The following is a 20,849-nucleotide window of genomic DNA, read 5'->3' as shown; positions in this document are numbered from 1 at the left end:
GTGGGGTCTCCCAGGCAATTGGAGCCTCCTGGGTGGTTGTGCTCTGGACAGGGTGGTATCCTGGCACTCCTGATGCCAACAGGGCACCATGACAGTGTCACCCTTGCACTGCCAAGGCGTCTGGTTTCCGGTCCCAGCGATCGGGCCCCGGGGGTGTTCTGCCATAATGAGATGCATGCCCGAGTTTTTTTTGGTGGGGGGGGGGGCGGCTTGAGGACACCCTAATTGGTAAGTTGCGGGAAATGGGGTCCGGAAGCCACTGTGGATGGGATCGATAGATCGAGATGCTCCGATCTCTTCCTGTACTGGCAAGTTGAACCCATTAGTGCAGGAAATGAGTCAAAGTGCAGTTCCTCGCGGGCCCCCCTAAAAGAGCAGAGTCTTATTTAATAGTGGGATCGTTCTCGGTGCTAGGACATACCCCACTAAAAGTGCTCAATAAATCGTGCCCTTTGTCTTTTACACCCACTATTCCCATAACTGGGTAAGTGCAAACTGGAAAGACTGGATGGCCTCCTCCTGCACTATAGGGATTCTGTGATTCTAACCTTTATGTTATTGATAACCTGAAATCTATTGCTGAGCAAGGAGTTAAAAGAAAGAATTTACATGTAAATAGGTGCCTTACTTTAAATCACGACGTAGCAAACTACTTTTTTTTTTAGAAAGCGTGTTGCCATTTTGTAAGTCTCATAAATAGTAAGTAAGAAGAACATAGAAAACAGGATCATGAGTCGACCATTTGGCCCACTGATCCTGCACTGTTGTTCAAACAGATCATGGCTAATCACGCCATTTTTCCCCGCAATCCCCATATCCCTTCATGTCATTAGTACCCAGAAATCTCTCAATTTCTGTCTTGAATGTGCTCAATGATTTCTTTTCCACAGCCATCTGGGGTAGAGAATTCCTAAGAGTCGCCACCCTCTAAGTGAAGATATTTCTCCTCATATCGGTCTTAAATGGCCTGCCCTGATTCTGTGACTGTGTCCCCTGGTTCTAGACTTACCAGCCAGGGGAAACAGCCTATCCACATCTACCCTGTCACGTCCTGGAAGAATTATGTAAGCTTCAATGAGATCACCTCTCATTCTTTGAAACTCTTGAGAATGCAGGCCTTATTTCCTCAATCTCTCTTTATAAAACAATCCTGCCACCCCAGGGATTAGTCTGGTAGCCCTGTTACACTACCTCTATGGCTGGCACACCTTTCCTTACAAGAATAACTAGTTGTTTGAAGATGTTAGTATAAGGATAAATGTCAGTCAGACCACAAGGCATGCTTTTTGTTCTTTGAAAGTGCCACGGGATCTTTTATGTCCACCTGAACAAGACAATAGGGCAACAGTTTAGTATCTCACCCAAAAGACAGCAGGCGGGATTCTCCATCGGCGAGATCCTCCGCTTCGCTGGCAGCGCACTCACGCCCGCGGGTTTCCCGACAGTGTGGGGATGGCCACAATGGGAACCCCCATTGGCCGGCTGCCGGGATGGAGGATCCCGCTGCCGGCGGGTGTGCCGCGCCAGAAAACGTGTCTGGAGGGCAGAAAATTCCGCCCAGCATCTACAACAGTGGAGTATTTAATTGATGTGCAGCCTAGATTATGTGCTCAAATCCTAGCACAGGGCTTGAACTTCTGACTAGGAGGCAAAAACTAGAAATATATTACAAAATAGAAAGGAAAACTTGAAATTTGATTTCAACTGGGTGACAGTAAGAGCAATACAATTAGCCCCATTGTTCGGCAAGTGGGAAAAAATAGCCAGGATTTGAACTTCTGGACAATATTCAGCAAGCAACCACCTACAGAAAGTGTGCATGTCAATGTCAGGTGAAGGCATGTCTGATAAGACTGCCAACATCCATTGACTTAAACTCATGCAAGCAGAGTGCCTATATGGACAAAATAAAAAATGATCGGGATTCTCTGGCCCTGCCCTGGCAGGACCTGCTGAAAGGGATGGGGTGGGCCAGCCAAATGTCCACTGGTTTTCGGCGAGATTGGACAATCCTGGCAGTGGTGGGGCCGGAAAGGTCTGCATTTAATGTGGATAAATGTGAAATTATATATTTTGGGGTATATAACAAGGAACAGAACATATGTTTAATGAAAAGACACTGCAGAATGCAGATGAACAGGAAGGCTCAGGAATTTGAAGATACAATTCCTTACAAGGCTAAGTGAAATTGAAAGTTCACTTAGTCCCAGGTGACCATAGGCTACTCTCCACTTTTGAGAGAGAGCTGACTGGTGGTGATTTAACCTGAGGGTCACCACACCACAGGCAAGGGGCAAGGTTGAGAAGGCGGGGCTTTCATGGATAATCTGAGGCGGTATGGGAATTGAACACGTGCTGTTGGCGTTGCTCTGCATCTGAAAACAACCATTCAGCTAACTGAGCTAACCGACCCCACAAGGGTAAGAATGGGGGTTGTTAAAAACGCAAATAGAATTTTAGAAATAGGGGTAGGGATCAAGTGTAAAGTAATAATGAATTTATACATGACGTTGGTTATGCCACAGTTAAAGAAGTGTACAGTTACCCCCATTATTGAAAGGGCATTAAAGCAATAGTGTACAGTGAAGGTTCACCAGGATGATATATCATAGCTTTGACTCTTGAGATGCTGGTGCTCTTCACAATGGAGCAGAAAAGATGAAGAGGATATTTAATATGGGTTTTTTAAATTGTGAAGAGATTTTGATTGAGTAAATGGGGAAAGATGTTTCTTCTGGTTGGAGATTAAGTAACAAGAGGTCATCAATTTAAAGTTATGGCCAACAGAGTGAAAAGAGATTGGGAAAAATATCTTTATCCGGCCATCAGAGAAAGGAATGCCCTGCCGCTAGGGAATAACTGAGGCATTAAGGGAAAAGTTGAGAAACATTATACATCCTGCATGATTTTCTATGCCATTGACTTCAACAGAAAGGGAGATGTGGTAAGATTTATAATGGGAAGGTGATCAATAACATCCATTTTACAGCAGCCCCATCCCCCCAACTCCTATGTTGTAATAGACCTATTGCTTCTGCATTACCCAAAATTCTGTACAGAATCTCAGTTTGTCCATTTTGAACTGACACCTAATATTCAGTAGGAAAGCTTTCAAATATGTGTTTCATAATGTTACTGGCCTGCACTCCATTTTACACAGTACTATTTCATTTCAAAGCTTCATGACCAGAAAATGTTGTTCCTACCTTCTGGGCTTACATCTTTAGTAAGTCTCTGAGATCCGCTTGCTAAAGACAAAACTAACTAACATTTCTGTAGTTCCTTATCTTAGCCACAGTGTAGTTACTGCTGCTGTATGGATAAATGTGGGAGCCAATTTGCACATTGCAAGCCCCCCACAAACAGCTATGAGGTAAAGGATTTAGCCCTAGCCTTTTTGGACATGAAGGGCAATTTAGCATTGCCAATCCACCTAACCTGCACATCTTTGGACTGGGAGGAAGCCGGAGCACCCAGAGAAAACCTACGCAGACACGGGGAAAATGTGCAGATTTCGCATAGACAGTGACCCAAGCTGGGAATCAAACTTGGGACCCTGGAGCTGTGAAGCAACTGTGCTAACCATTGTGCTACCGTGCTGTATTCTCAGTGGGAATCTATTTTGCATGCGTGGAAAGCTAAATATGGAAATATGCATCTTGCTTTAGCACTGCAAATTGCTCTGTGCTTCCTACTGTTATAACCTAGACTACAGCAAATATAATCTCCCATATTATTTCTAATTAATTATTTTATTCTGGGCATCACTAGCAAGGTCATCGGATCATCAGTCCAATACTTCGTAACAGGACTCCATGTTGCCACACCGTTCTTAGAAAAAGCCTTGATTTGCATTTTTCGCAAGTATTGTTTAGTACAAACCTTCTTCTCTTTTACATTCTGCACTCGATTTTGCACATTGCAAAATAATAATTAGACGGGCCCAACAAAACTTGGATACGAAAGATCTTTTGGGTAATTCTTAAAAAAAATTAAAGTACCCAATTCTTTTTTTTTCCAATTAAGGGGAAATTTAGCATGGCCAGTCCACCTACCCTGCACATCTTTGAGTTGTGCGGGTGAGACCCACACAGACACGGGGCGAATGTGCAAACTCCACATGGACAATGACCCAGGTCCTCGGCGCCATGAGGCAGCAGTGCTAACCACAGCGCCGCCTTATCTTTTTGGTAAACAGCACCATCTTTCGGTGCAGACCCGATGGGCCTCTTCTGCGCTGTATTATTCTGTGATCTTATGCAGCATTGACCCAAAACTGGGAAAGCGCAAAGATTCAATCCTGACTGTGTGATCAGTCAGTTGATTGCTGCCAAGACAATAAGGACACTATAATTGGCCTTTGTGCCGCTGGACGGGGGAGGAGAGAAACTGTCGCACCTTCACCAATTTGTTGGTAAAGATGGAATTATAATCTAGCAACCTCTTTCTGAAATGTGGGGTGTGCAGGAACCCTGGGTGAGAATCCAACCAGGTTTAGTTGTGATATCTCCTCTGCTCATAATCCTCCTTCACTCACTGCTGAAATTTACTCAAGAAACATGCCACTTGTAGATAGTAGAGGCCTGTATATTATTGTGGTATAAGACCCGAGGACAGAAAATCAGGGGAGAAACAAAAGTATCCACAGCTGCAGGTATACTTCCAGTGCATACATCTGAATGGAAAAGAAAACCTACAAAACCAGCCAAAGCCTCAACAATAATTTAGGAGAAAAAAAAGTCTGAAATGCAAAGTTACAAACCCCAGATTAATATTCAAGTGATGTTTATGTATTTGACAGTTGGAGATTTGATGATTAATGAGGTGACTTATTAAGCTCAGCAGGCTGAAGTATTCTTCTTCTCCATACTTCCTCCCACTACTGTACTGAAGTCAAGACTTACATTACAGTTTCTGACTGGCAGCACGGTAGCACAGTGAACAGGCGCCGGAGTGTGGCGACTAGGGGATTTTCACAGTTACTTCATTGCAGAGTTAATGTAAGCCTACTTGTGACAATAATAAATATTATTATTATAAGTATTAGAACACATTCTCTCCTAGAACTCTAAAACCATAGAATTCCTTACCTCTCCAGATTTGCTTTCCTTATACATGCTAATCTCATTTTCGGTTTCACTCTTTTCAATCTTTGTATCCTGCACTGTGGGCCTTGGCCCAGCCACTTTAGTTTGCCCATTGGGAGTTGGCGTGGAGCCACCCTCCTAAAAAAACACACGTTCCTGCTTTCATTTCCCTGAAGAAAACACTCAATGACCTTTTGAGGAGGACAGGATGGTCTCACATTAATTAGCAGAAATGGCTTAGCAGGTTTGTTTTAAATTGATAGAGGTGATATATCAAGGTTATTGGACACACAGCTCAGTGCAAGAACATAAAATGGAGCAAGATAGAATTTTATATTGTGTGAATCATCCATGACTTCTAAAAATTGTCAAATAAAAGCCAAGATTTATCAGTGTCCAGTAATAAACTAAACACTAGCATTTTTACTTTATGACTATTGTTTGTTAGTTTTTTTGTTTGATCTAAACCATGTGTCAATTTATCTAAGGACAATTTGAAATTTGAATCAGGCTTGAACAGGCACATAGCATGGTTTAACAGGAGATACAATTGAAAGTAGTCCAATCAAAGGGGATTATCCAATTTTTAAGCACGTAGTAACCCCATAAAAGACAATTTATCAATAACTAATACTTTCAAGTGGAATAAGGATAAGGTTACGTTGAGAATTGTTTCCCGATAATAGCTTATTACATTTATTACTAATATCATTCTCTTACAATCATTCAAAACAGTGACTGTTCAACTGAGACTTACATTATACTGCTAGAACGTTACAGCACTGCATTTAACATGAGAGAATATCCCAATGCTAACTTTCTATGAAGGTTGTACTCTCCACAACATTGGAAGGTTGTTTTAAACCACTTTAGAAAATATTTATCCTCTTTAATATAACAGCTCGTCAAAGAGGCTTTTCTGCAAATGACTGGCTTATTTTTCAGTTCATATATGTTAGTTTATGTTTTAAAGTGAGATTAAAGTGTTATGGTCTATATACAGATGTTCAGATTAAGTTAGCTTGTGGAAAATGCATACTTCCCCTTTGCAGATATCAATCAGCAAGACTCAACAAATGATTTCTATTGCTTTATAACTTCAGAAAAAAGAGTGGAAAAAATACGCATGTACTGCAATTCATGATACAATTTAATCAACTTAGCAGGTCAACATGGTCACATTCACAAAAGGTGGAGCATAACTAGGTTTAAATTGTGGCTTTCGCTGCTTGTCTGGCTTCTCTCTCTTGGCGAGCCTTCTCTCTCAACTCTTTTTCTCTCTGAATCAGGACAGCACGTTCTTCTTCCCACTTTTCTAACCTTTTCTCGTAATTAAGGATTTCACCAGCTTCAGATGATGGGAGATTCTCTTGGACAAGCTTGTCTGTCAGAGTCAATAGACTTTCTGCTTCAATCTTTCCAAACGACTCCAGCTCAGAATAAAGTTTCTATTGAAGGAACCAAAGATGTGTGTTACTACCTGCAAAATATAAATCTAGAAAGGCATTTCCATTAGTCTACAGTAAGGTGCACAGAAACATTATTAGGAACTGACAAAGCATAAAGAAATTTGTAAACAATTTGTTCTTGGCATCAGCACCAACCTTTCTTTCTCCTTATCCCTGCCAAATTAATCAAAGCAGTATTACTGAACTAAACAGATGAGTTTGTCTGCAAGAGTAAGATAAACAGGAGCATTCATTTTAGAGGAAGTAACGATACTATTAATAAAACAAAAATGCACAGATCATTCAGGATCGATGAAGAGAAAAGACAGGTTGTGTTGTTCAGGACATTCATTGTCATGAGAACTGAAGACTGACAGATAAAGACAATTTTAGCAAGGATGGAAACATGGAGAGACAAAGAGGAGATTGGGGATTAAGAGAAAACTATCATATACACCAACAAGAGGGAGAATGTGTGTTAAACCTGAGCTTTATAAATGGATGCACAGAGTACAAAAGCAAGGAACTTAAGGTGCACTTTCATAAAGCACTGATTCATTGGTGCAGGAAAGATCCACGAGAGTAATTACAGGGATTACAGGCGTCAGTTATGAGGATAGATTGACAAAGTTAGAGCTGTTCTCTTTAGTAGGAAGAAGGTTGAGGGGAGATTTGATAGGGTGCTCAAAATCACAAGGGATCTGGATAGATTATATAGGGAGAAACTGCCATAATTGGCAGACGTATCGTGAACCACTTTGCCATTTAAGATGAGTGACAGAAAATGCAACAGCGACATAAAAAAAAACATTTTTTACACAGCAAGTGATTAGAATCTGGGATGCACTATCTGAGTATCAGGTGGAGTCGGATTCAAGCATGGCTTTCAAATGGGGATTAGATAATTATCTACAGAGTAGGAAAATGCAGATTTATGGGAAAGGGGAAGCTGAGTGGCTCTTGCTGAGAGCCAGCATGGACACAACAGCCTCCTTCTAGCTGTAGCCATTCCATGATTTTATGATACATGATAGAGACGATCGTTGGTCTGAAATTTCAAGCCAATGGAAAATACAAATGAATGTGCAAATAGTGGCAAGGTGAAAATAAACAGGAGAAATGTACCAATGGCATTCGAGGGAACATCTCTGGATTGGAGACGCTGACCAGAGTTGATGGAAGTTGCCAAGAACCTACTTCCTCCAGGTCCATTTTTTCCCCCCTGTAATGGTCCTAACTCACTTGGAAGTCGTCTTGTAGCACACTGCCTCTAAGTCAGAGTCTCCAGATTTGAGTCACACCCCAAGATTTGATGGCCAAGGAAGGTGCGCTCATAACGTGGCCAACAGGTTGAGTATCGACCTGCAAATCATTCCAACACACACCAATGGCAGGCACTAAGAGCAGATGCCATGTGATGGAAAGAAAATTGGAGCCTCGAGTCTATCCATAGCTCCAGGCTACAACATGCATGTTGCCACAGCAATTCAGACTTCCTGAGTGATCTGTAGCACATCACCACAACCTGACTCACTTCTACCTGATCTACTCCCTATTGTTCTGCAATGGCCCGACCACTGTTCTTCTCAATGCTGCTACAACTTGGTCAGCTGCCACTGCTGTGCATCTGGCAAATGTTGATCAGATGTGCCTGCACTTCTCCAATCCTGCAGACACTTGAAGGAATAAACAGGAAAGTAATGGGGGAAAAAGAGACAGAAGAAGAAAGGCAGAAGAGAGAGAGAGAGAATAGAAAAGAGAGGAAAGAACATGAGCCAGAAATAGAAATAGAAAAACATAAACAAAGAAAATGAATCAGAAAAAACAAACTAGACAAGACACTGAATAATTTTTATGTCATCATTGGCTACAGGAATAGTGCCAGAGGACTGGAGGACAGCAAATGTGGTCCCTTTGTTCAAAAAGGGGAGCAGAGACAACCCCGGCAACTATAGACCGGTGAGCCTCACGTCTGTAGTGGGTAAAGTCTTGGAGGGGATTATAAGGGACAAGATTTATAATCATCTAGATAGGAATAATATGATCAGGGATAGTCAGCATGGCTTTGTGAAGGGTAGGTCATGCCTCACAAACCTTATTGAGTTCTTTGAGAAGGTGACTGAACAGGTAGACGAGGGTAGAGCAGTTGATGTGGTGTATATGGATTTCAGCAAAGCGTTTGATAAGGTTCCCCACGGTAGGCTATTGCAAAAATACGGAGGCTGGGGATTGAGGGTGATTTAGAAATGTGGATCAGAAATTGGCTAGCTGAAAGAAGACAGAGGGTGGTGGTTGATGGGAAATGTTCAGAATGGAGTACAGTCACAAGTGGAGTACCACAAGGATCTGTTCTGGGGCCGTTGCTGTTTGTCATTTTTATCAATGACCTAGAGGAAGGCGCAGAAGGGTGTGTGAGTAAATTTGCAGACGATACTAAAGTCGGTGGTGTCGTCGATAGTGTGGAAGGATGTAGCAGGTTACAGAGGGATATAGATAAGCTGCAGAGCTGGGCTGAGAGGTGGCAAATGGAGTTTAATGTAGAGAAGTGTGAGGTGATTCACTTTGGAAGGAATAACAGGAATGCAGAATATTTGGCTAATGGTAAAGTTCTTGAAAGTGTGGATGAGCAGAGGGATCTAGGTGTCCATGTACATAGATCCCTGAAAGTTGCCACCCAGGTTGATAGGGTTGTGAAGAAGGCCTATGGAGTGTTGGCCTTTATTGGTAGAGGGATTGAGTTCCGGAGTCGGGAGGTCATGTTGCAGCTGTACAGAACTCTGGTCCGGCCGCATTTGGAGTATTGCGTACAGTTCTGGTCACCGCATTATAGGAAGGACGTGGAGGCTTTGGAGCGGGTGCAGAGGAGATTTACCAGGATGTTGCCTGGTATGGAGGGAAAATCTTATGAGGAAAGGCTGATGGACTTGAGGTTGTTTTCGTTGGAGAGAAGAAGGTTAAGAGGAGACTTAATAGAGGCATACAAAATGATCAGGGGGTTGGATAGGGTGGACAGTGAGAGCCTTCTCCCGCGGATGGATATGGCTGGCACGAGGGGACATAACTTTAAACTGAGGGGTAATAGATATAGGACAGAGGTCAGAGGTAGGTTCTTTACGCAAAGAGTAGTGAGGCCGTGGAATGCCCTACCTGCTACAGTAGTGAACTCGCCAACATTGAGGGCATTTAAAAGTTTATTGGATAAACATATGGATGATAATGGCATAGTGTAGGTTAGATGGCTTTTGTTTCGGTGCAACATCGTGGGCCGAAGGGCCTGTACTGCGCTGTATTGTTCTATGTTCTATGTTCTAATTGTAAAAGGAGTGTGTGTGAGAGAGCGGAAATGGGAACATGAGAAACAGAGAGAAAAAGATGGCATGTGAGCCAGAAAAAGAGAAAGGGATCGCAAGTTCGAACCAGAAAGGAACATCAGAAGAAAAGGGATTGATTTTTTTTCATTTTGAACAGAAAAAAAAAGAAACAAGAAGAAACCGATAGGCACACATACAGAAGAGTGTTACAGCAGAAACAGGCCATCAGCTCAATTGGTCCATGCCAGTGTTTATGCTTCACATGAGTCTATTCCCACTCCTCCTCAGATGGTAGCAGAACAAAGGGAAGGATAAAGGAGAAACAGAACAGAAAGACACACAGATTGGGACAATGTGGCAAGGTGTGAAGTTATTGACTTTCGTAAATAAAAAAATTATCTTTTTTGAATGGTGAGAGATTGGTAAGTGTTTACATGATAGGGACTGGGTGTTCTTCTACTTGAATCAATGGTGAGGCCACACTTGGAGCATGGTTTAAGTTTTGGTCTGACTACCTAAGCAAGGATGTACTTGCGGGAGTGTAATGAAGGTTCACCACACTGGCTCATGGAATGAGGGGATTGGTGTATGGAGAGAGATTAAGTAGAGTAGGCCTGCATTCCTTGCAGTTCAGAAGAATGAGAGGTGATATAATTAAAACCTGCAAAATTCTTAATGGGCGCGGCAAGATAGATGTTGAGAAAATTCCCCTGGTAGGCAATCTAGAACAGGGGATGCTGTTTCAGAATAAGGGGTCTACCCATTAGGACTGAGATAGGAGAAATATCTCCACTCTGAGGATTGTGGATCTTTGGAATCCTCAACCCCTGAAACAGTGGCTCCCCAATCATTGAGTGTGTTCAAGCTAGAGATAGATAGACTTATGGGTTCGATAATGCTCTATGACATTTTGTTTTTGATCAGTATGGTTGTAGTCCAACAAGGAAGGAAGCAGTGCTGGATCAAAACCTGAGGAATGAGGTAGGGCAAGAGAAGCATGTTTCACTATGGGAACATTTAGGAAACAGTAATCACAATATTAGGCTGAGAATAGTTATGGAAAAACAGAGGGGGAAAATCAAATGCAAAAATACTGAACTAGAGGATGGCTAGAAATTTAAAAGGGATGTGCTCTAATGTATTATAATCAGAGATTGGCAAGGTAAAACAGTAAATAGGCAAAGGGAGATCTTCAAAAGGCCATAAGATATAGGTGCAGAATTAGGCCATTCGGCCCATTGAGTGTGCTCTGCGGCAATGGATGCCAGGTCACGGAGTGTTTTTAAGCCAAAGATAAGTAGGTTCTTGATTAATAAGGGGGTCAGGGGTTACGAGGAGAAGGCAGGAGAATGGGGATGAGAAACATATCAGCCATGGGGCAGAAAGGTAGCACAGTGGTTATCACTGCTGCTTCACAGCTCCAGGGTCCCAACTTCAATTCCCAGCTTGGGTCACTGTCTCTGCGGAGTCTGCACGTTCTCCCCGTGTCTGCGTGGTTTTCCTCTGGGTGCTCCGGTTTCCTCCCCAGTCTAAAGATGTGCAGGTTAGGTGGATTGGCCATGCTAAATTGCCCTTAGTGTTCAAAAAGGATAGGTGGGGTTACTGGGATAGGGTGGAGGTGTGGGCTTGAGTACGGTGCTCTTTCCAAGGGCTGGTCCAGACTCAATGGACAGAATGACTTCCTTCTGCACTGTAAATTCTATGATTCTATGATCGAATTGCAGAGCAGATTCGATGAGCTGAATGGTCTAATTCTGCTCCTATATCTATGGTCTTATGGTTTTTTTTGAAGGTCTCCCATTGCTTCTTTACTGGTTTACCCTGGCAATCTCTGATTGTAATCCAACAGAGCTGATTGCTTGGGAACCAACTCTACACGTTCTTGCAAGGGAAAAGGAAAGCCTCCAAAAATAGAGATGTGTGGCTGATTATAGATTTAGAGATCAAAAAGAAACTGACAAAAGAGGGTTTGGCAAAAGCCATGATCATAATTCAGTAAGTAGCTGAATACAAGAGGTACAGAGGGAGAAGTGGAAAAAGGAAATGAGAGAGGCAAAGAGGGAACATGAGAATAGGTTTGTAGGTAACATAAAAGGGAATTCAAAATATTTTTACAAACATAAATTCTAAAAGGATAGTCGAAAGAATGGAGGAGCTGATTCAGGGCAGAAATTAGATCTTCTGAAGGTAGGGAGGGAGGTACTAAATTACTACTTTGTATCAGTCTTCACTAAAGTGTCAGGAATGTGGGAAGTTAATTAAATTAACAGTGAATTTGAGACAAAATAAAAGAATAGAAAAGTAACACGATTAGCAGGAGTCTAGAGACATTGAGGTGTGAATGGCCATATCAAGGACATTGTTTGCCAGAGATCAGTAGGGCGATACAAATTATAACTTCTAAAGGCAAGGAATTTGAGCGAGGAAGACAGCAGAATGCACAGCGGGGAATATCAAAGGGATTGTACAGTATAATTGCAAGCATCCTCATTGGGGTAGCAAGCTAGTTCTCCATCTAACAGTCAGGCAGACCAGTTCCAAGTGTGGTCCAAGCCTGTTCCAGATTACATTTAGAGCCATGGCAGATTGCAGATATTCTCCTCTAAAAGATGCAGTTAACATTCTTTTGCTGAACCAGGAAGAGGCGTTTTCCTTGACTTGGTCACCAAAGTGGTATTGTGTGGTAACTATTAACTAAATTTGGCCTATCGAGTTATTAAAAATGGATGTTGCTGGACTTCCGGTTGCGGCTATGCGGAGCTAAGCCCACGATTCGGCAGCTCCCGCTACTACGGACTTTCGGGCTCATTGGAGGAGCCCCAACGGAATTTTTTTGACGACAACCCGTGGGGAAGGGAAGAGAGAGGTCCCCCTCCAACTTTTATGGACCGGACCAGAAGTGAAATGGCCAAAAAAGCGGCATTGGAGCAGCGGGAGAAGCAAGGGAAAAAAATCAAAATGGCGGCGGCCGGGGACAAAGCGGAGTGCGGGCCGGAGCTGCAGGAATTCATCAAGCGCTGCTTCGAGGAGCTGCGCAAGATGTTGGCGCCTATGCTGGCGGTAATTGAAGGACTAGGGATGACCCAGAAGGTCCACGAGGTGAAGATCCAGGAGGTACAGAAAAGAGTGAGTGAGAATGAGGACGAGCTCTTGGGCTTGGCGGTGAGAGTGGAGGAGCACGAGGCGCTACACAAGAAATGAAAATGAAATGAAAATCACTTATTGTCACAAGTAGGCTTCAAATGAAGTTACTGTGAAAAGCCCCTAGTCGCCACATTCCGGCGCCTGTTCAGGGAGGCTGTTACGGGAATTGAACCGTGCTGCTGGCCTGCCTTGGTCTGCTATCAAAGCCAGCGATTTAGCCCTGTGCTGAACAGCCCCTTGTGGGCGGGAAGACTCGAAGACCTGGAGAACAGGTCGAGGAGAAATAATCTGCGGATCCTGGGTCTCCCAGAAGGAGTGGAGGGGGCCGATGCCGCGGCATACGCGGGCACGATGATCGGGGCGATGATGGGCGCGGAGCCCCTTCGAGGTCGCTGGAGCTGGACAGGGCACACCGGGTGATGGCGAGGAAGCCCAAGGCAAATGAGCCGCCAAGGGCGATGGTGGTGAAATTTCACCGGTTCACGGACAGAGAGAGGGTGTCCTGAAATGGGCCAAGAAGGAGCAGAGCAGCAAGTGGGACAATGCAGAGATCCGAATATACCCGGACTGGAGCACGGAGGTTGCTAAGCGGAGACCAGGTTTCATCCGGGCCAAAGCGGTGCTGCATCGGAAAGGAGTGAAATTTGGAATGCTGCAGCCAGCGCGACTGTGGGTTACATACAAGGACCAACACTACTACTTCGAAACGCCTGAAGAGGCGTGGACCTTCATACAAACTGAAAAGTTGGACTCTAACTGAGGGTTTGTGAGGGTGGGGGGTGTTTGAGGGTTGATGTGTGATGGTTGTTGTACATAGGGGGTCAATCACGCGCAGGAAATGTTATATGGGCTGGGGGAGAGAGACAGGAGCTGCGCCAGAGGGGACGGGGCAGGCTTTGGAAAGCGCGGGGTTTTTTCCCACGCGCGGGAAGAAAGGCGGGAAGGGGAACGAAGGAACGTATATTGATTGGGAGACTCCCACATGGGGGGGTCAAAGGGACGGCGGGGGAAGCTGGGGTCAGCAGGTGTCAGCTGACTTACGGGAGTGATATGGGGGGAGCAAAAAAGCTAGACAGGGGTCTAGGGGGGGGGGGGAGGAAGGGTTGCTGCTGCACTGGCCGAAAGGGAATGGGACACAGAAGAGGTGGTCGGGACGGAGGTCCCCCGGCTGGGGGACTGGAGGGTGAGGGAGACGCGGACACGGGACTGGCCCAGAAAAGGAGATGGCTAGTCGGCGTGTGTGTGTGTGGGGGGGGGGGGGGGGGGGGGGGGGGAGCCCCTCCAATCCGGCTGATAACGTGGAACGTGAGGGGCCTGAATGGGCCGGTGAAGAGGGCTCGAGTGTTCGCGCACTTGAAGGGACTGAAGGCAGACGTGGCTATGCTCCAAGAGACACACCTGAAGGTGGCGGACCAGGTCAGGTTAAGAAGGGGATGGGGAGGACAGGTATTTCATTCGGGACTGGATGTGAAGAATAGAGGGGTGGCAATATTGGTGGGAAAGCATGTGTCATTTGAGGCCAAGACTATCGTAGTGGATAATGGAGGGAGATATGTGATGGTGAGCGGTAGGTTGCAAAGGACGTGGGTGGTGTTGGTAAATGTATACGCCCCGAACTGGGATGATGCTGGATTCATGAAGAGCATGTTGGGGTGCATTCCGGACCTGGAGGTAGGGGGCCTGATAATGGGAGGGGACTTCAATACAGTGCTGGACCCAGCACTGGACCACTCCAGATCAAGGACGGGAAAGAGGCCGGCGGCGGCCAAGGTGCTTAGGGGGTTTATGGATCAGATGGGGGGAGTGGACCCATGGAGGTTTGCAAGACCGCAGGCCAGGGAATTTTCTTTCTTCTCCCACGTGCACAAAGCCTACTCCCGGATAGATTTTTTTGTTCTGGGCAGGGTGCTCATCCCGAGGGTGGAGGGGACGGAGTATTCGGCCATAGCCGTTTCGGACCACGCCCCGCACTGGGTGGAAATGGGGCTGGGAGAGGAAAGGGACCAACGCCCGCTGTGGCGACTGGATATGGGACTGCTGGCAGATGAGGTGGTGTGTGGGAAGGTGAGGGGGTGTATCGAAAAGTACTTGGAGGCCAACAACAACGGGGAGGTGAGAGTGGGGGTGGTATGGGAGGCATTGAAGGCAGTGATCAGGGGAGAGCTAATCTCCATCAGGGCTCATAGGGAGAAGACAGAGGGCATGGAAAGGGAGAGGTTAGTGGGGGAGATTTGAGAGTGGACAGGAGATACGCAGAGGCCCCGGAGGAAAGATTACTTGGGGAAAGACGATGGCTCCAGACGGAGTTTGACCTGTTGACCACGGGGAAGGCGGAGGCACAGTGGAGGAAGGCGCAGGGGGCAACCTACGAGTACGGGGAAAAGGCTAGTTGGATATTGGCACACCAGCTCCGTAAGAGGACGGCAGCGAGGGAAATAGGGGGAATCAAAGATGGAAGGGGAGCCACGGTTCGGAGTGTAACGAAAATATACAAGGTATTCAAGGCCTTCTAGGAAGAGCTGTACAGATCCCAGCCCCCAGAAGGGGAAGAGGGGATGAGACGATTCCTTGACCAACTGAGGTTCCCGAGGGTGGAGGAGCAAGAGGTGGCTGGTTTGGGGGCACCAATTGGGTTGGAGGAGCTGAGCAAGGGTTTGGGGAGTATGCAGGCGGGGAAGGCCCCGGGGCCGGACGGGTTCCCGGTGGAGTTCTACAGAAAGTACGTAGACCTGTTGGCTCCGCTATTAGTGAGGACCTTTAACGAGGCAAGAGAGGAGGGGACCCTGCCCCCGACAATGTCAATGTCGGAAGCGACAATTTCATTGATTCTAAAGCGGGACAAGGACCCACTGCAATGTGGATCGTACAGGCCGATTTCGCTCCTCAATGTGGACGCTAAGTTATTGGCAAAAGTACTGGCCACGAGGATTGAGGACTGTGTCCCGGGGATGATCCATGACGGCCAGACGGGATTCGTAAAGGGCAGGCAATTAAACATGAATGTGCGGCGGCTCTTAAACGTGATAATGATGCCATCGGAGGAGGGAGAGGCGGAGATAGTGGCAGCTATGGACGCGGAAAAGGCCTTTGACCTCTGGGAGGTGCTGCGTAGGTTTGGGTTCGGGGGAGGGTTTATCAGCTGGGTTAAGCTCCTTTACAGAGCCCCGGTGGCGAGTGTAGTGGCGAACCGGCGGAGGTCGGAGTACTTTCGGCTGTACCGAGGAACGAGGCAGGGGTGCCCCCTGTCCCCCCTGTTGTTTGCATTGGCGATCAAACCCTTGGCCATGTCACTGAGGGAGTCTAATAAAAGGGGGAGAAGAGCATCGGGTGTCGCTATACGCGGATGACCTGTTGCTGTACGTGGCGGACCCAATGGAGGGGATGGTGGAGGTCATGCAGACTCTAAGGGAGTTTGGGGAGTTTTCGGGCTATAAGCTCAATGTAGGGAAGAGTGAGCTCTTTGTATTACAGGCAGGGGACCAAGAAAGAGGGATAAGGGACCTACCGCTGAGGAGGGCGGCGGGGAGTTTTCGGTATCTGGGGATCCAGATAGCCAGGAGTTGGGGGGCCCTACATAAACTGAACCTGACGAGTTTGGTGGACCAAATGGAGGAGGACTTTAAAAGATGGGACATGTTACCGCTCTCGCTGGCGGGTAGAGTGCAGTCGGTCAAAATGGTGGTCCTTCCGAGGTTTCTGTTTGTGTTTCAGTGCCTTCCCATCGTGATCACCAAGGGCTTTTTTTAAGAGAGTAGGTAGGAGTATTATGGGGTTTGTGTGGGCGAATAAGATCCCGAGGGTAAGGAGAGGGTTCCTGGAACGCAGTAGGGACCGAGGAGGGTTGGCGCTGCCAAACCTAGGGAGCTACTACTGGGCAGCAAATGTGGCGATGATCCGCAAGTGGGTTATGGAGGGAGAGGGGGCGGCATGGAAGAGGATGGAGATGGCGTCCTGTAAAGGAACGAGCTTGGGGGCGTTGGTGACGGCACCGCTGCCGTTCTCGCCGTCAAAGTATACCACGAGCCCGGTGGTGGCGGCAACGTTAAGGATCTGGGGCCAGTGGAGACGGCACAGGGGTGCAGTGGGAGCCTCGGTGTGGTCCCCAATCAGGGGTAACCACCGGTTTGTCCCGGGGAAGATGGACGGGGGGTTCCAGGGCTGGCATCGGGCGGGGATTAGAAGAATGGGGGGACCTGTTCATTGACGGGACATTTGCGAGCCTAGGGGCACTGGAGGAGAAGTTTGAGTTACCCCCGGGAAATGCTTTTAGATATATGCAGGTGAGGGCTTTTGTGAGGCGACAGGTCAGGGAATTCTCGTTGCTCCCGGCACAAGAAATTCAAGACAGGGTGATCTCGGGTGTATGGGTCGGGGAGGGCAAGGTGTCGGCAATACACCAAGAGATGAAAGAAGAGGGGGAAGCGCTAGTAGAATAGTTGAAGGGTAAATGGGAGGAGCTGGGGGAGGAGATCGAGGAAGGTCTGTGGGCTGATGCCCTGGGTAGGGTTAATTCCTCCTCTTCGTGTGCCAGGCTCAGCCTGATACAATTTAAGGTGGTTCACAGAGCACACTTGACGGGGGCGAGGTTGAGTAGGTTCTTTGGGGTAGAGGACAGATGTAGAAGGTGCTCAGGGTGCCCGGCGAACCATGTCCATATGTTTTGGTCATGCCCGGCACTGGAGGGGTTCTGGAGAGGAGTGGCGGGAGCAATATCTCAGGTGGTGAAAGTCTGGGTCAAGCCAAGCTGGGGGCTAGCAATATTTGGAGCAGTGGACGAGCCGGGAGTGCAGGAGGCGAAAGAGGCCGGCATTCTGGCCTCTGCGTCCCTAGTAGCCCGGCAAAGGATCTTGCTAATGTGGAAGGAGGCGAAGCCCCCTAGCGTGGAGGCCTGGATAAACGACATGACTGGGTTCATAAAGCTGGAGAGGATTAAGTTCGCCCTGAGAGGGTCTGCGCAGGGGTTCTACAGGCGGTGGCAACCGTTCCTAGACTATCTCGCGGAGCGTTGGAGGAAGGTCGGTCAGCAGCAGCAGCAGCAACCCTGGGGGTGGGAGGAGGAAATGGGGGATTGCTTGGGGGGATGGATGAGCAGGAGATAACATGAAGGGTGGGGGAAACTGGCACGTGCGGGAGAGAGCCAGTGTATAAAGCTATGTAAATATACCATTTTGCCATGTATATATCTTGCTCAGTGTGTTTTTGTGTTATTTTGTTACGGGGGGGGGGTGGTTATTGTTTGTAAGGGGAAAAAATTGTGTTGTTAAAAAACTTTAATAAATATATATATATTTTTTTTAATGGATGTTGCTTAGGAAAAGGGATATGTATCTCAGGTATATTTTGAGAACAAAAGGTAACTTCCGACAACATGGTGTGTTTAGTTATTCTTATACTCAAGTATATTAGCCTTTTGTTGTGTGTTTTTTCTTTTCTTTTACTTTAATAAATATTCTTTATTAATTGTTTATCCAACAACTGGACTGGTTCTTCACTGGGTTGGTTGTATATGGTTCCTCACATTATTCCAAACAAAAAAGGGTTTTGAGGCACTCTCACAGGTTACATCAGCGGTGTTCTGAACAAAAGTAAAGGATACTGACAATGTCATATTGTTAGGTATTCACTTGAAATGTCACGTGATACGCAGTGACATAAATGGAGCGTTTCGGGGGCTTTTGAGGAGTTCGTCATTTTAGCCCGTAGAAGTAACATATCTTAATAAACCCTATTTTTACGAACTTGAAGTGTGGAACCTCTATATCTTCGCTTTGCGGCAACAACAAATCTATAAACACACAGTAAAGGAGGGGCTAGTAGAGAAATTGGACAGGGTGAAATTGGATAATTGGAGATTTGTAGCACTCAAAATAATGAAGTCACTTGATCTGGATAGGATGCATCCAAGGTTGCTGAGGGAAGTGGGGGTACAAATTGCAGAGACTTTGGCCACAATCTTCCAACCCTCTGTTGATATGGAGGTGTTGCCAGACAATGGGAGGATTATATATGTTACACACTTGTTCAAAAAAGGTAAGGAAACCTGACAAATATAGGTCAGTCAGTTTAATGTTGCTGGTGAGGAATCGGGCCATCATGTCTACATTGGCTCTCCAAATGAGTATTATGGCTCGGTGCCATTTCCCTGCCTTTTCCCCGTACCCTTGCATATTGATTCAAATAATCATCTAATGTCCTCTTGAATGCCTCAACTGAACCTGCCTCCATCACATTTCCATGCAGTACATTTCAGATCTGAACCACTCATTCTGTGAAGGAGTTTTTTCTCATCTTGCATTTGCTTCTTTTGAAAAACACTTTAAATCTGTGTCCTCTCATTCACAATCCTTTTAAGAGCAGGAATAGTTTTTCCCTATCTACTCCGTCCAGCACCCTCATGATTCAAAACAGATCTATCAAATCTCCTCTTAGCCTCCTCCTGTCCAAGGAGAACAGTCCCAACTTCTCCAATCTACCTTCATAACTGAAGTTCCTTACCCCGGAACCATTCTTGTAAACCTCATCTGCATATGTGTTCACATGTTTCCTATAGTGCAGCACCCAGAACTGTATACACTATCCCAGTTGAAGTCTTATACAAGTTCAGCATAATCTCCTTGCTCTTTTGCTTGATGCTCCAATTAATAAAGCCCAGGATACTGGATGCTTTATTGACGGATCTCTCCACCTGTCATGCCACCTTTATGACTTATACGCATACACAGCTAGGTCCTTCTGCTCCTTCACAAACTTTAGAATTGTACCCCCTATTTTTAACGTCTCTCCACGTTCTTCTTACCAAAATGAATCACCTCTGTATTGAACTTCATCACCATCATCTGCCAATTCCAACAACCTATGTCCTTTCGAAGTTGTACCCTGTCCTCACAGTTTACAACACTTCCAAGTTTTCTATCATCAATGCTTAGAGGCAATATTCCAGGGCAAAATTAAACAGCATTTATAAAAATATAGGTGAATAAATGAAAGCTAGCATTGATTTATTGAGGCAGGTTATCTTTAATTAACCTGATTGAGCTTTGCGATGGAGCAAATTAATGTGAATAAAGCAATTGTTATTGGTATTTTGACTTAATAATAATCCTTATTAGTGTCACAAGTAGGCTTATATTACACTACAATGAATTTACTGTGAAAATCCCCTAGTCGCCACACTACGGCGCCTGTTCGGGTACACAGAGGGAAAATTCAGAATGTCCAAATCAGCTAACAAGCACGTCTTTCGGTACTTGCGGGAGGAAACCGGCGCACCCAGAGGAAACCCACGCAGTCATGGGGAGAAAGTGCAGACTCCTCACAGACAGTGACCCATGCGGGAATCGAACCTGGGACCCTGGCGCTGTGAAGCAACAGTACTAACCACTGTGCTGCTGTGCCACCCATCAAAACGCACTTGATAAAATGTCAGTAAAGTTGATGCCCATGAAATTAAGAAATGAAAATACAAATCAGCAAAGAGGCACAAAGTAGAAAGTAGTGGGGAATAGTTATTTTATGATTTTTAAAAATTCATTCAAGGGATGCGGCTGTCACTAGCTAGGCCAGCATTTATAGTCCATTCCTAATTCTCTTGAGAAGGTGGTGATGAGCTGCCTTCTAGAAGCGCTGCAGTCCATGTGGTATAGGTTCACCCACAGTGCTGTTCAGGAGGGAATTCCAGGATTTTGACCTAGCGACAGCGAAGGAATGACAATATATTTCCAAGTCAGGATGGTTTTTTTTTAAAATTTTTTTTTTTTTTTTTAAATTTAGAGTACCCAATTCATTTTTTCCAATTAAGGGGCAATTTAGCGTGGCCAATCCACCTAGCCTACACATCTTTTGGGTTGTGGGGGCGAAAC

General features: G+C 45.9%; 1 protein-coding gene across 2 annotated transcripts in view; it reads right to left on the bottom strand.

Moving 5' to 3' along the window:
* Positions 1–6,219: 6,219 nt before the first annotated feature.
* mrps27 (mitochondrial ribosomal protein S27) overlaps positions 6,220–20,849 on the bottom strand; it is a 188,583-nt gene continuing 173,953 nt past the window's right edge. For both annotated transcript variants that reach the window (XM_072516145.1, XM_072516144.1), the window contains one exon: positions 6,220–6,535. In XM_072516145.1, coding sequence (XP_072372246.1) covers positions 6,296–6,535 — 240 coding nt within the window. In that variant the 3' untranslated portion in view covers positions 6,220–6,295. The remainder of the gene's footprint in view (positions 6,536–20,849) is intronic.

This window comes from Scyliorhinus torazame, chromosome 9 (assembly GCF_047496885.1).
Source record: "Scyliorhinus torazame isolate Kashiwa2021f chromosome 9, sScyTor2.1, whole genome shotgun sequence".
Classification (NCBI taxonomy): Eukaryota; Metazoa; Chordata; class Chondrichthyes; order Carcharhiniformes; family Scyliorhinidae; genus Scyliorhinus; species Scyliorhinus torazame.
This window is presented reverse-complemented; position numbering and strand designations above follow the sequence as displayed.